We start from the raw sequence: 16965 nt of genomic DNA, 5'->3' as shown, positions 1-16965 counted from the left end.
TTGTTACTTGGGAATGTATCATGTTCAATGTTGAAAGTGATCTATTGAGGTCCAAAGACCTCTCATACTATGGCTTTATAGTCAAACTAAATTCCCAAAAGGAGCATTTGTTTTGCAAACAAGTTATAATTACAAACCCTTTGTCTTCAAGGATAAATTGCAATATGTATGATGTGTTTGACACCATTATTCATTAATCTTTTCGTTCTAATTGAAGTAATTACTTCTTAATCTTCCTCCACAAGTCCCTTATGGTCTTGTAAAGTTCAAGTTTGAGGTCAAACTGAGTTCATGCCTACTGCATTAAGTTCATTTGAATCTGAGTTTTCTTGCACTTATTTCATTTGAATTCAAGTTGGGTCTTTAATATTCTTTGTTCAAATATTTTTATCACATTGTGCTCAATTCCTTGAGTCTAGTTCAAGTTCACACTCATCATGATTGATTAAATCAAGCCCAAGCTTACAAGTTCTTTTGCTTGTGTTCATATCAACTATGAGTCCTTATTCAAATCAAGTTCTTGTGATTTATTTAAGTTCGAACTCATTTAGATTTGAGTTTATTGTATCAAAGTTCACAAGTCCGAGTCCACTGTTGTCCTTGTGTAGAAGTTCCACTTGATGTTGCTCAATTCAAGTTCAATGTCCCCTGCGGTCATTTGAGTTCAATCAAGTTCATTGTTCAACTCATTCGAGTTCAAGTATAAGTTCTTTGTAGTTTATCTTCATTTTGTCATCGGTTTAAAATTAAGTTCAATATGAGTTCAAGTTCGAGTAGTCCACTATGCTTGATTCAAATCAAGTCCAAGTTCACAAGTCTCCCATTGTTCTTTTGAGTTCAATCAAGTCCAAGTACAGCCTCGTGTTCACCAGAAATTTCTGCAGCCTCCCGGAGTCTCCCCCGTTTAAAGGAAACTACGAGAAACTGGGCCTTCCCACCACGCGCAATAAAGGCATGTATGGTAGGTATCCTTAGACACCGCGGCCGTGATATTCATTACGACCATGCACAATAAAGACGTGTATGGGATCTTCGAGGGTACCTGTTTAAAAAGACAGTTTGCTTTTCCCCCCGCTCGAAGGTACTTACAAGTGACACCGTCTCGCCGTAGGCGCTGCACCGAGATCCCATCCCACCACGCGCAATAAAGGCGTCTATAGGCAGTTACCCGGTGCGCCACGAACTTTGAAATGGGGCATTTAGGCGATTATCCGCCTCATCGTAGGCGTTGCACCGGGGTCCCATCCCAACACACGCAATAAAGGCGTGTATGGGCGGTTTTTCGGTCCACCGTGAACTTCAAGAGTGGAATATGAGTTTTGGAAAGTTTATACCTTTGCGGGATTGTCAGCGGTGTCGACACGCATATCGAGGCACTAGAGAGGAGGCCTTGCATTTATATATTTTTTATTTTTATTAATTAATTATAATTAAATATAATTAGTCTTAATTAATAATGATTAATTATAATTTAAAAAATAATTAACAATGGTTAATAATAATTAATCATGATTAATTATAATTAAAAGTTATTATAATTAACTATAATTATTTATAATCATTATAATTAATTTTAATTAACTCTTATAATTAATTAAAAAAAATGAATCAGGTTTAAATCCGGCAAGGGGGGGTGGGGGGGGGGGGGATTGCGGTTGCTGGCATCGGCTCAAGGAAGGGCTTCGGTTCAACGAGAGGAAGAGGTCGACGGCTTGGTATCGGCTAGGGATCGGGTAAGGTAAGGTATGGAGCAAACCTTCTCCTCTCCCTCTCTCTCTCTCTCTATTCTGTGGACCGATCGAAGGTGGAGGTGAGGTCGAATGGTTGAGGTCGGCTACGGGTAGGAGAGGTGGTGTCGATCTGGTGAGAGCTTGAGGCTAGAGGTTCTGAAGGCGGGATTTGAAAAGAAGGTTGGAGGAGATTGTGGTTTTGATCGTGAGGCTAGGTCGGGGTTCTCGCGTGGGAAGAGGAGTGAATGGGGAAGACAGAGGGATCGGGAGGTGTTCGTGTGAGAGGAGGGAGCAACCGAAGGCTTCGTTTGGTTGGGTATTTAATGACATGAATGAACCTCCTCGAGCAGGGTTTGAGCAGAATTCACGGGATGAGTTGTTGGCGGTGCCAAGCTACAGGTACGTTGCGGGATTTCTTCTTTTTTTTGCTCTTTCTTCAGAGGTTAACATGATTGTTCTTATGCATGTCACAAGTTCTTGGCTAATTTGTTTTATGTGGCCAACACCATAGCATTGGCTTCATTAATTGAGTCAATTAAGAATAACTTCAGGCCTCAATAATGGTCGTCATGAAGTCCTACAATTTCATTAATGATGCAGGCAAACTAGACATAAAGAGCCAAAAGAGGAGAACACCAGAGCTAGTAGAACAAAATTCGATTCAAACTAAAATGCTGACATCCAAACAAACACCAAAACAAACGAAAGCCAAACAAACGAAACAAAAGTAAAATTAAAAAAACACTACCCTCAGAACAACTGACAAGCGGTTTCCTCACATGCAACGAAAAAGTAGGCAAAGTAAAATAAGTGCCTAAGGGCTTGCAAACCAAGGGTCCACCACAGCTACAAGATCCAACGTCCAACAAAATCCTTCGGCAAATGTCACCAAATCAGCCAACAAATACCTCCAATAGCTCAAGAAAAAGGATACAAGTGGAGTGGAACTTGCGGAGAAAAGAACAGGTTAGAAGCCCAAGACGAAATAGAGAGGAGGAAGAGAGAAATAGAACAAGCTCTCAAGCTTTTCCAAGGAAGAAGAAACCCTCAGGTTTTGTAGAGATTTTGCTCAAATACTCAACAACCTCTTATGTCTCAAAACATCTCCAATTTATAGGAGAAAAGGGGGCAGCTAAACAACCATTTAACCTCCAACCGAACCAATCAAGTAAGGGGAACTAAAATGCCAGAAATTATTCCAAAACAACACCCGAAAAAACCACACAAAAAGCCGGGTAAAGCAGCCATGAGACAGATAACCAGGGGAGAAATCGAAGGGGCAACACAGAGAATCGGAACCAGCAGCCAGGGGAGCCGGAACCAGCCAGGGGAACTGGAACAGGCAACCAGGCAGGAAAAATCGAAGAGACATAGGGAATAGAAAAAGGCAAGAATCCACTCCACCTAATGAGCCAACAAGTGGAATAACTTTTCATAATAATGAGCTAAACATCAGCTCAAGCATTTATGAGATAAAACCAAGCAGCTCTCAAAAAACATAGCTCAAAACCAAGCAGCCAAGCCCAACCCAAGAGGCAACCAGCAGCCCAAAGATCAAAAAACCCAAGTAGCTAGAACACCCATGGTTTGCCATGCCCAAACACTACTTACTCATGATTATTGGATGTTTTCCATCATAGGACATAAAAAAAAAAAATATATAGCATTCAAATTAGAATAAAGAAAACAAAAATAAACTGAAATTTGCATGCATCAATTAAGGTTAAGATTTCGTTTGGAACTGTATCTAAAGAAACAACTAGCTTCTAGAACTCTATGATATTGTCTTATATAGATTATTCCAGTCCTTACCTTAGCCTCTATCATCAGACCCACCTCTCTTGCTCTTGACCAATGGGAAGAACTAGATATCTTTAGCATCATGAAAGCTATCTTCTTTACTTTTGTCTTACCAACAAAAGCAAAATTAGGTATTGAGATGCTTGAACTCTCCATCAAGCTTGTTTACATTGACTATCTTGTCATATTTTGGTAACTTGAGCTTGGTGTCATCTTAAATGGTTGAGTCTCCTGTGGAATATCTAACAAGTTAACATCTTCATCATTCATATCCTCATCATCTTCAGGATTTTAGTCACCTGTGTTAGTGTTAGTTGCTTCATGGCTATGTTATGACTATTCATGATAATTTCTATTCGTTCCGTGCCATGATAGATAGAAGATCACTTTTAAGACCTTTAATTTTTTATCAAACCCTATAGAATTATTGTTGTCATGGATAACTTTTTGGTCGTCCACTTGACTTATTTATGGCTAGGCTTGTTTCATGTTGGTGCAACATTGGGGTTTTTCTTCACCATCTTCCTACTGCATATAAATAAGAGTTTAAATGACAATGTTGTAAAAATTAATATAATTGTAGATAAAATTATAGCTTTAAAGATTGTTATTGGCGCTAAGATTATTAATATTAAATGCTTATGCTCCTTAAGTAGGTTTAGATATGAGTTTAAAATTAAAATTTTGGAATGACTTATAAGAATTAATACAATAGATATCTCTTGAAGGAAAAAAAATTTTATTGGAGGAGATTTAAATGAACATGTTGGTAGAGAGGTAGATGATTTTAAAAACATTAATAGTGCTACGGGTTTGGAGCGACTAATGAAGGTGGTAAGATGATATTGAATATTTCTTTAACTTATAAATTTGTAATTGTTAATACCTTATTTAAGAAAAAAGATGAGCATCTCATCACTTATAAAAATAGATATAGTAAAACGCAGATTAATTATTTTTTCATAAAAAAAATAAATCGTTTAGATTGCAAAGATTGTAAAAGTTATTTCAAATGAAAGTTTATGTACCTAATATCGCTTATTAGTTTTGGACTTTAAGATAAAAAGCCAGAAAATAAAAAATAAAATAAAACGTTGTTCTAAGATTAGATGGAGGCAATTAAAGATAATTAACAAAAATATTTTTAAGAGTAAGGTACTATATCTTAAGATTATGTCTGTGCATGAGGAAGCTAATATTATATGCGAAAAAGTAGTTGTTGATATTAAAAATGATGCAAAAGATATTCTTGGAGTATCAAAGGAAGAAGCTTCTAATAATAAAGATGGTGGTGGTGGAATCAAAATATGCAAGAAAATATAAAAAAATAAGAAGATTTGTTTTAAAATTGGTTTAGATGTAAAAAATTCTGATAATTGGGGAATATATAAAGAGGTCCGTAAGGAGTATAAGAGAGAGCCCCTCATAGTCGAATCGAGCGTGAACGGTTGAAATCGATGCCGACACTTGAATAAAACGAGTAGGTGTTGCCCAAACGACGTTTGATCGTAAAATGGACTTCGTCACCGTTGCTTTTATAATGTCCGAGTCGCCTAAAATAAACTATAATTTTTCCCAAATAATTTTGTGTGGGAAAATTGACGCGTAACTCGAGGCCAAAATGGAATTTTCTCTCAATTTTCTTTTATTATAATTAATGAAAATTAAAAAACCAATTCAATCCAAAAATACCTTGGATTGCTTTTCACAGGCTCCGTTCAAATCCCCGAAATTCCGGCGTTCACGTCTCTTCCCGTAAATCCTACTCAAATCCCATGATCTTCATTCTATTATCGTCGTTAAAAGCCAATTGAAAGAGGCCTTTTGCATTTTGTTGACTTCACGACTTCACAGCGCACAACACTTCTTCCACCCGCACGTTCTTCCACGATCCTAGTCCTCCTTGTCACTACAACCGAAACTTCCTCCCTCCCTTGTGCTAACTTCCGTCTCTAGGCAACCCTGATAGGACCCCCACCCAGCCAAGATCTTCAATCCTACGCAAGCATCTCCTCACCCGTCAACCCCAATCAGATCGAACCACTCCATCACCCGTTCGATTCCATCGATACTTCACCCAAACTCTACACTGACCTCACAGTCGCACTGAACCAAACGAAGTTGGCCCGACTTAGCACCCTATCCCTCAGCTGAAGCTCACCAGCTCCGACCTCCGAATCCCCTCCCCAGTTATTCACATAGATCCGCCGAACTCAAGCCTCCCGACCACAACTCCAATCCATCCCTTGCTCTAACATCCCAACCCACTGCTTTCTTCTTCCTTCACATTGGCTGATCGGCCCCCATCGGACCTCTTCACCCGATTGATCAACTACAGCTCAACCGAACCTCCTACCACTTATTACCAATAGTAGCTCTCTTCCTTCGCTGCAAACAACCTAAACCAAGCAAAAACCTCATTTCCCTATATCTGAACTCCACACAACCAATTGCAGCACCTGACAACTTCCTTCTAATAGCAAATTTATCTTCATTTCGTTGTTATCCCTCAAGTCTCCTTCAAAAGCCCATTAAACCTCTTCTCCACTTCAAATCAGCCCAACTCTCATCATCTCTCTCTTCCTTAATATTATGAGTAATTATTATTATTATTATTGTTATTATTAAGAAGAAAAAGAAAATAAAAAAGAAAGAAAAAGAAAAAAAAAGAGGAAATTTAAAAAGAGAGAGAAATAGAAGAAAGAAAAAGAATACAAAAAGAGAAATATTTTGTGCACATTTTCATCCTCACCGTCTCGACACCGCTGCCAACACCCCTCATGCAAAGTATAATGATTTCTAAAGTTAAAACCCTCAAAATCCTTTTTTCGGTTCTTGCAGTGTGACGAGCAACCACCTTTGTGTGCTTTTCTTAGTGCGGTTGGAGGAAATTTGGTGTGGTGCTTGCGGCGAGGTGGTAAGTCTTCTGCACACTTTTCTTAGCATGATGGGCTAAGATTTAAGTACACATGTATGTGATTCTACGCTTGCGTGGAAAAACAACATATTTTCACGTAGGTATTCCTAATGATTGATGCACACACATTTCTTGGCATGGTGGGATTGAAGATCATGGCTGCGATGCCACCTGACATCAACCATGCATATCTTTCTTGATGTGCAGGTAGATTAAGACTCTAAAAAATTCCCCTAAATGGGGGAGACACCGATAGGTTGCGAAATTTTTCAGCAAATAGGGGACTTGACTTGAACAAATCACAAGGAACATAATCTAAATCTATGAGTAGGGAACTAGAATTTAAATTGAAAAATGCACAGTTATAAGAAAAATGCAAATGCTAACTGATAATTCTGGTCATCCAAATGAACATCATTGAATAACTACAAAGACTTGTGGTGAACCAAAATTTTAATGCGCAACTTATTCCCAAACAAATAATCACCTATATTAAAAGATGCTCCACTAAGTACAATTTACTGGCAATCAACATTAACTTACAAATGAATATATCAGTTTGGCTGCAAGCAACAATAGTAGATATGTTGCAAGAATGACAGATTTCTTTGTGAACAATGGAAGTTGATATATGAATGAATGAATGCAGCTTACCCGATAACCAGCATTAATTTGCAAATGAACATACCAACTCGTCTGCAGACAATGAAACATCTCACAGACATACACAAAGCAACATGCAATGAATGCTATGACACTACCACAATATAAAATAATTTATTGTCAAGCAAATGCAGTAATTTTTCGCAAGCAAAAGCGATCAATACATAATAAATGCAATTGCCTAAGAGCTGTTGTAGGAGATTCATCCTGTACAAAGTAGTCTACCCATGAGCTAATCTGGTGATTTTTGGATGTCTGCTGACAACATGCAGACAAGTTTAACAAAGCTTGTATAGCATGGAAGCTTGTCAACAAGAAACAACAAGCGGTCCGTAGCGCAATGCTACAATTAACCTGGAAACAAAAATAGGGAATTTGTAGTAAAAACTGCAGACCACTAGTAGATTGAGGCAGTAAATTTGTGGCGCCAGGCTATCACACCAAATAATCACCTTACTTGCAAACGACAGTTAAAAGGACTCCTGATGCATCACTTAACATGTCTGCAAGCAGAAGTACACTCTCGTAGGTTAACTACTAAAGGAAATGACAACATGCAGAAGATAAAATGAACATAACCACGCTGTCGAAGTACGACAAATGAAATTCAATGCACTGTTAAAGAATGCTGTCAGATTCAAAATATTGTACAAACAGACATAAGACATTAGCAGGTTTTCAAATAGAATTTTGCAATTGATCATATTTGAATATTGCAAAAATATTCCCATGCATTAAAATGCGCACCGATGCATTCCCATTATATATATACACGTTGCCAAATACCAAACACATCATGCAAGCATATGATACAACATATAAAAATGCACTGTGTAGTGGCAGCTCGCTTCACTGATATGCAAGCACATTATGCGCTACACGAGAACACTGAATTATCATGCAAGTGTATTGCGCAGGCAAACAAGAAGTGTCTGTGTGCATTATATATACATATCATGCAAATACATGTATATATTTGTTCGGTCTAACCAAATCTTGAGCCAATAACGAGGTTAAATATAAGGCCTTACTAACAATATAGAGAATTGCTATTTTAGTCAAAATTCAGAACCTTCAAGTTTTGCTGATTATTAGCTTGTTATAAATCGGGTTCTGGGTGTCTATAAGATTAGCAAGTTTGAGTTGGCCTATTATCATTGGCGGGTCCTTGAGCTTATGAAGCAAATTCTAAATGTTAAATTAGCTCGAATTCTCTGAGCCATAAATAGTAAAGCTGATTGTCCGGCTAAATTAGCCAAGGAAATGGCAAGGAAATGGCAAAGTATGAATGACGAGTCTGTGTTGATTGGAGTCCACACCCATTGAGTCTTAGAGCCAGTAATTTTGCAGTTATCGCAGGAAGAGAAATTATTAAATCCAAGCCAATAGGATACAACTCCAGTTGATCCTCAACCTTCTTAACAAATCATCGATGAAAATCCGCTAGGTGAATATTACGTAATCAAGAGGTGTAAAGCTAGTGTCGCCTTAGAATCATGGTAATATTGCTTGGACATCGAATATGATTGGAGGCAATCTTTTTTTGACTACTTCAGAGAAAGCAAAGTCCCAAGAGACAAGTCGTTGGCTGTACAAATTAAGAAAAGATCATTGCGATGCGCGTTTGTCAACAACACGCTGCATCAAAGATCTTTTTATCAAATTTGGCTGAGATGTTTAGGGATCAAAGAAGTCGATAGGGTGGTAGCAGATGTTCATGAAGGTCATTATAGTGCACATCAATCAGGTCCTAAGATAGTTGTTAAAATCAAGAGAATGGTTATTACTGGCAAGCATTGGTGAAGGATTGCAATGATCATGCTAAGAGGTATCACGAATATCAAATTTACGATGATATTTTACATCAGCCGCCAAATTCATTGCACCATATAGTGGTTTCCTGGTCGTTTGAATGTTGCGACATGGATATAATCGGGCAAATTAACCCGTCGTCATCAACTGGACATCACTCCGTTCTGGCAGCAACCGATTGCTTTTCTAACTGGTCAGAATCGATTCCATTCAATGGAGTCACATCTGAGTATGTGATCAACATCTTCATCTACTACGTTGCTATAGATTCGGTGTAACTTGTTACATAATCTACTATAATGACACAACATTCAAGAATACCAAAATCCACAAGTTCGTTGATCGACACAAAATCGAATGACAATATTCATTTATATATAACCAAAAGGTAAATGACCTGGCAGAGGTTTTCAACAAAACACTAGTGAAGTTGCTCAAGAAGATTCTCATCAATAATAAAAGAGAGTGGCACATTGAGATGGTAAAAATGTTATGGGTGTACTGTACAACTTATAAGACACCAACCAAAGCCACTCCATGCACTGGTGTTCGAGGTTGAAGCAATGCTTTCTCTGGAGATTGAGTTACTATACTTCGGGTCGCTGTCGAGCATGATCTCACTTAGGAGAAAAATGCTTGCTTGAGAATGGAAGAGCTCGATGTATTGGATGAGATAAGGCTACAAGCTCAGCAGAATATGGAAATTATGGAAATTTATCAGTAAGGATGGCTAAATCCTTTGATCGGATGGTGCGCCAACGAGAATTTCAAGCAGAAAATTAGTTATGGTGCTGAGAAGCCAAATCATCTCACATTGAAGAATCGGTGACAAATTAGTATCTAACTGGAAAGATCATTTTTTCATCGAGGTGTATCAGGGAGGAGCTTATCAACTTATCGATAAGCATGGTTAGAGGCCCATACCTTAGATCAACGGTCGATATCTATAGAAATATCATGTATGAAGATTACTCAAGAAAATTCCATGTTGAATGTACTATATATTTTATACATTTTTATCAATGTGTATTTTACACTTGAAATTCTCTTGTATTACAAGAAAGTATTTCAAGCATTCCCGCAAAAATTTTCCTGTAAGACAGGGCAATTTTTTACTTTAGTTTTCTAAATTAAAACTTATCTGAAATCTCCCACAAGACTTGGACATTTTAAATAATTATTTAGATCGACACTGTGCTACGTGCCAAGATTATGAAATAAATATTTAAAATCATAAATTACAAAAATTTGCCTAGTGCTAGAATCTCTTGCAAGACTGAGGACATTTTAAATATTTATTTGAGTTGATATGGTGCTACGCGCTGAGATCCTTAAATAAATATTTAAATCATAAAAAACAAACATATCTTCAAATAAATGAATCTAATAATTTCCTTTGTGATATACATATATACAGGTGATTCTTCAAAAAGTTCAGGTCCAAGTCTTTGAAGGTTAGAAAAGAAAATTTTTGTGGCTACACACTCCAGCAAGTCGAGCTAGAGCAACAGAAGTTCTTCTGCAGCCTGAAGTTAAGGTCCAAATTTGTGTATGAAACTAGATTAAACAAGCCTAAATATGACTGAATCGCTGACAACGTCATCTACTCGACAAGCCATAAAAAATGCCGTAAAAAGGAATCTTCATTTCGTCAACATGTCATCAAGGACTTGTAGAAGAATGAAGGCTTATTTGACTCAACAACTTCAAGTAGTCGTAGTTTAAAAAATTCTCCTAATTGACTAGAAAGTCAAGGTTACAGTGGGAAGAACGATTCTCAATCAAGATAGCTACTGAATGCATGTAAGCTCATAGACCTTAGACCACAAAGGAATATTTTAGATTTGTAAACTTTAGCAAATCTAACTTAGAGATCACGTTTCTCCATAGCTCAAGTCTAAATCCTAAACTGACATATATGATCGGACTCAACAAGCCATGATGTGGCCGAGTCGCTGGTAGCTCCATTTACTCATCATGCCATAAGAAAGGTCGTAATAGGGAAACCCCCATTTTAATAGTCAGATAACATGAGCTATCAAATCACAGCTCACCCAATTTGATAAACTTAAGTAACCCATATTTCTGGAAGTCTTTTTGATTGGTTAAAGGTCAGAGTGTTACCTATATTTAGTGCTACCGATTAAACCTATAACATGTAAATCCTTTAACAAGTTCGTAAAGCACAAAGTGAGGATCAAAAGAATTTTTTTCAACAAGTCCACCAAAGAACAAAACAAAGGATCGAAGAAAATATCTTAGAATTCACATAAAGCCTAAGGTTAAACTAAGAGGATATTTTCATGAATTAGTACTTTATGCACAAAGCTCTTGACCAATAACCCCTCGCTATCGACCTAATATAAACCTAAAGGGTTTAGGTCACCGATATCTACTCCTTCGTCAAGCACGCCAAAGCAAGAAGCAGAAGACAGAAGATACAAAAAAACTTTTGAAAAGTCAGTAAGGACAAATCAAGTAATCCTTTACCAATGTTTGCTGCACAAAACATAGGGCAAAAGAAATCAAATCTCAGAACTCAAGCTAAAGCCGTGAAAAGGGTGCAACTGCTTGCTCTAACGAGCGTTTAAGGCTCTGAGCAAAATAACCACATAAGTCACAAAAGCAAAAAGAAAATAACTCGTCAACAACTGAATGTATAAAATTGCTTTATTTTATTTAAAATTTATATGCAAGTTTATAATTTTCATTCTTTTACTTGCTCGTATAAGCTAATAAAAGGAAAAAAAGGGCACATTGCCTTTCACAAAGGATGGAAGTCTCTCCAAATTTATACTCGAAGAGGAAGTTGACAGCTTTGTATTTTTCCTTCCAAAGATCGAGCACTCTCCATCTCTGGGACTTGCACAAAGTCAGAAGGATCAATAGAAAGAAAGAGAAAGGACTACGTAGGGTTATGTAAAGCTACAAAAAGAAAGATGTACCTAAACCGATGTCTACTGCAGTTGCTAACCAACTAGTGTCCTACTCTTGAAACTTGTGGAGAGCAACTAGGGTATCGATGAAATGATAAAAAAGGGAAAACTGGGAAAGCTATAAAAAGGGTCCGTGCCTGAACCAAGGTCTCTTGTAGCAGCTAACCAACTGGTGTTCCGCTCCTCTTGAATCTTGTGTAGAGTAATAAAGGTACTAGTGAACAACTAAAGAAAGAGAGAAAGCTACACAAACTAACAAAAAGCCTACTTAAGCTTAGGTCTCCTATAATAGCTAGCTGGCTAGCATCCTACTCCTTCAAAGACCTACACAAGGTAACAAAACATCAAAATGCAGAAGAGGCGATGAAAATAAAAGTAGAAGCTAAAAACTAAAGAAAAACGAGGAAGGCATACTTGACCTAAGGCAATTGTAGAAAACCTGAAACAGTAAAGTTCTGCTAATTGGTTGATTTGCAAAGCTCGGGCAAACTCGTAATGACAACTGTAATTATATAACCGAAATGCTATATTTATATATGATTGCAATAATGATAAATATCGAACAAATGCGAAAATACTGGAAATTAAGGTGATAGTGGTGGCAAAAGAAGAACAAAAGATGGTGAAGCTATCTACCAGCGTTAATCTATGAAGTAATGCTTTAGGGAGCTATGTATGAAATACTTTGTCACTATTCTAAGGGCCCTTACTTGACTGAAGCCAACACGTCAACTTTATTATTATTTATGAGTGCATCTAAATATCTATAAAGACCAAATTGTAATGACGCCAAGTCACAGACTCCCAGAAATATGCAAAATGAAATCCTTTGTGCGATATCCAAACTAAATATTTAGAGATCCATAGGGTCAACCAGGTTGTAACCAGGGTTTAAAATTGCATAAATAAGACTCGAGGCGTTTTTCATCTGTGAGGTGAGGCGTAAGCCTTGAGGCGGTGTGAGGCGTAAGCCTCACGGACGCGCAATTTTAAACTATGGTTGCAACAAACGTTGTTTGCTCTAGACGCGTACCATATTTATTGGGGGTTATTTATTAAACTCCATACATTCATAGGAAAAACTATGCAAATTCTGCTCAAATCCTGCATACCTCATACAATTAGTCATCGTTTACATCATTTCTTGGAAATTGGCGTAAATCCCTTGCCTCGATCATTTAACTGCTTATTAAAATTGAGAGGAAACGAAGCCTTCGACTTCTACTTCTACCCTTCCGACCCAACTCCTGTCTGCTATCGAGCTCTCCAATTAACACATCCACCTCGAGCTCGTCCAACCTCACCCGATACAACTACATTTGGCTTTGCCCGACTTCTCCAGCATCTAGATCTCCCGTCGATCTACCCAATAGAACCTACAACTTCCCTGCCAAAGCCACACTTGCTCGATCCGATTCAACATCCGATCTCAGTCAAGGTTGATCAACCCAATCAAACCCTCCAACTGACCTTAGAACTCTTGTGCCGATCTAATCCTTAAAACACCTCCCTTCTTCACAGATGAATCCAATAACAACATCCCACTCCAAACCCCTCTTCAAGTTCATAATTCTGATCCGTTAGAAAACCTCCAACCAAACTTCTGCAGACCGCCGAATCTCCCAGCCCTATATCCGACCACCTCACCACCCGATCCAGGCCTCCAATCGGCCCAATCAAAACATCCAATCTAGACTAACCTCCGATTCTCTCTATCCTATCCGACAAATCCACTCACGTCAAATCTCTTCATTATGTCGAATCCCAATTACAAGTTCCTTCATCCAATTGAGCCCATTTTTCCTCATCCCCTCCTCACAACCTGCAACTCAATCAACCCAAACTTTAGCCCACTTCAAAAGCCCACCAGCCCCTCTCCTAACACTTCCCCTCAACCCATCAAACTTGTGTCCAAACAACACCTTAATCTTTCCAAGTAGCAAAACCCACTATTCCAAATCCACATCAGCCAACCAAAACAACTCTCTCTCTCTCTCTCTCTCTCTCTATATATATATATATATATATATATAAGAAAAGAGAAGTAAAAGAAGAAAAGGAAGAAAGGAGACCAAAAAGCTAAAAAAAAAGAAAAATAAAAAAAAGAAAAGGAAAAAGAAAGAAAAATAAAAAAAAGGAAAAAAAAAAGAAAAGAAAACTTTTGTGCTTGATCCTCGTGCGTGTCGGGGACAACCTTAAGTACCCGTGCATGTGTTGTCATGCTTGTGGGTAAAAATTGCAAATCCTTCAAATATGTATCCTTAAAGACCCATACATGCCTCTCTCTGGTATGGTGGGATTGAAGACCACGGCTGTGGTGTCGCTTGACACGAACCATACACATCTTTTTTTGACGTGGTGGGCAGGCCAAGTCTCCCTAAATTTCCCATAAATGGGGGAAGTGTCGGGAGGCTACCAAAATTTTTAGTAAACAGGGGACCTAATTTGAAAAAAAATCATAGGGAACAGAACTTGCAATCTTAGGAAATCGGACATTAAATTAATAAATACACAATCAAATTGGAAATACAAGTGCTAATTAATAGTCCTTGTCATTCAAATGAAATTAATAAAAAATAGGTGACTCGTAGTGGGAAACCTTCAAACATGATCAAATCAGAAGTAAACGCATCAAACAACAAATGGATCTATGATGCACACAACATGAATGGCAATGATCACAAAATACACACGATGAAAGTGTTAGCTCGCAAAGAAAGACTTCTAATGAACATATTAAAACTGCCAGAGGAACTTCTGATGAATGTGCTAGTACATGCAGCATGTTCACTGCTATTGTTATTTGACTTGCGAACAGAAGCAATGATCCTTTTTGAACAAAGGGAATTGATATGCAAGTAGATGCGGTGATTCACTAATACAAATCATTGACGAACGCACTGATTTGTCTGCAAACAATAACATTGGATATATTGTATGGCGAATATCCTATAAACATACACCATGCAACATGCAACAAAAGTAAACAGCTGCAAGCCATTGTAGAAAATCCGTCATGTACACAATAATTCAGACAAATATGTTAGCAGGCAACAGACAATGAATACAATAACGTCTTGCAATAAACATCGACATGCAAGCAAATATATTAAACCACACAAGCAATGAAAGTTGACATGCCATCAACTTGCCAACAGAACATGTTTGAGGAGGTTGTAAAAAATACAGACTATCCACAGCTCATGCCAATCAATTGCCAACATATATGTTAACCCGACTGCCCTACTATCATATTTTCTAGTAAACTAACATCAATGTAAATGTCTCGCGGGTTCGAAATGAGAGAACCTTGCTCACAGTCACGGAAGTAAATATGATGTGTCTTTTTTCGTATTTTTTTGTCTTTCAACGGACATGCGTATCCGATACGCGTGTCCTTTTGAAATTAAATAGTATTTTAATTGGATATGGCTTTGACGATTGAAAACCAAGACATACCTGTATCCGATACAACACGCCTTCGTAAATAAGTGTATCGGTGCAACATAGCATGACAGAGATTGAGAAAGTAATGATGGTGGGGATTGTCTTCTTTTGCTGGTGTAGTTATTATCAAGAGGGATGCCATTTCCTTTTTTTTCCCTTTCTTATTTGATATCTATAGGAGCATATTATTGAATCCATCTATTTTCTGTCGTTGTCATTTCAATTGCAGCCAATTTTTTTTTGTTTTCTAAGTTATTGACTTGAAAATCACGATCTTTGCAGATTGAAAACCAAGACATACCTGGCCTCAACTTTAAAACCCATCCTAACATCAACAAGGAACTATTCAATAACCGCCATATTATTGGCTTGAAGGATCCAAATAGACCATTCCCCACTGGTCAAAATGATGTTGGCCTGATGAAGTGGAGAATCCAGGGCATGAACGAGTCTTCATTGCCGTTGACTGGTGTGCTTATTTGAAGAAATTAAAATATCTGATAACTAATCGATAAATTTATTTAACTTTTTTTACATTTATTTTAACTTCATTTGCATTTATCATGCAGTTAATTGCTGGCCTTCAGTTTCTGGAAGAGAGACTTCTGTTAACATAGAGTATGAAGCTACTGAGAGGTTTGACTTGCAAAATGTGGTGATATCCGTTCCTCTTCCTGCAGTTCGGGAGCCACCAAATGTGTTGCAGATTGATGGTGAATGGAGGTATTGATATTTCTTTTTAGATTATTTTTGTATGTTAATGCATAATTGGTGGCTTGAAATAAGTAGAAAATATTAAATGCCATGATGATCAATTAAGAGAAAGTTGAATTAGTTCACGCTTTTGATTGCCAACAAAGATTTTATTTTCTTACGTTGTTTCACATGTTTGTTACTCTCAGTTTTGGATGGTTGTCAATTTCTTCTGAGTTTTTGTCAACCTCCTTTATGTGACTGTCATATCATGGCGTATCTTCTATTTTATTCTAGTTTATTTATTTATTTATTTATATTCTAGTTATTTTCTCATGCATTTGATTCTTTTAATATATTTTTTTGTAGGTATGATGCTAGGTCATCTGCATTGGAGTGGTCGATTCTTCTTATTGACAACACTAATAGAAGGTATGAGTCATCCAATCCAGTACCACAAAAAAATTGCCTTTGCTTTTTCAATACCTTTTTTTATCCTTAATAGTGGATCAATGGAGTTCGTTGTGCCTTCAGCTGACCCTTCTGCTTTCTTCCCCATCACCATCGGATTTACTGCAGCAAAAACATTTAGTGATGTAAAGGTTTGTTACCTTAAATCCTGAGCTCCTAGTTTCCTGCCTGTCTTGACTAATTTAGCAGCTCAATCATTTTAGAGATAATGCTAAATAGTACTTACAGAAAAGAAAAAGAGAGAAAGGTTAGGAAAATAATGTGAACTGGATCCTTTCTACTTCCTCAAATTTTGACATTTCGATCCATTTATGAAGAAATTGTCTGTATATGAATTCAGTGAAAGCTGATATCCGAAACTTTTCTTGTTTTATGGTTGGCTTCTTATGTAAATAGACAATTTCCTGTAGATAAATTTGATATTTTATTCTTCGAAGTCTCATCAAATTACATTGATGGAAGAAAAAATGTTTTTTTCACATGTCAATTCGAAGAA

The 16965-nt window shown here is 37.4% G+C and overlaps 1 protein-coding gene across 4 annotated transcripts in view; it reads left to right on the top strand.

Annotated features, from left to right (window-relative positions):
- The window catches only part of LOC110094847 (coatomer subunit delta-2), a 36605-nt gene that overhangs the window by 18753 nt on the left and 887 nt on the right, over nt 1–16965 (top strand). For all 4 annotated transcript variants that reach the window (XM_028695592.1, XM_020820182.2, XM_028695574.1 and 1 more), the window contains 4 exons: nt 15588–15774; nt 15875–16028; nt 16368–16430; nt 16504–16600. In XM_028695592.1, the coding sequence (XP_028551425.1) occupies nt 15588–15774; nt 15875–16028; nt 16368–16430; nt 16504–16600 (501 nt within the window). The remainder of the gene's footprint in view (nt 1–15587; nt 15775–15874; nt 16029–16367; nt 16431–16503; nt 16601–16965) is intronic.

This window comes from Dendrobium catenatum, unplaced genomic scaffold (genome assembly GCF_001605985.2).
Source record: "Dendrobium catenatum unplaced genomic scaffold, ASM160598v2 fragScaff_scaffold_7, whole genome shotgun sequence".
Taxonomy (NCBI): domain Eukaryota; kingdom Viridiplantae; phylum Streptophyta; class Magnoliopsida; order Asparagales; family Orchidaceae; genus Dendrobium; species Dendrobium catenatum.
The sequence above is the reverse complement of the archived record's forward strand: the minus strand, read 5'-3'. Positions and strand labels throughout refer to the sequence as shown.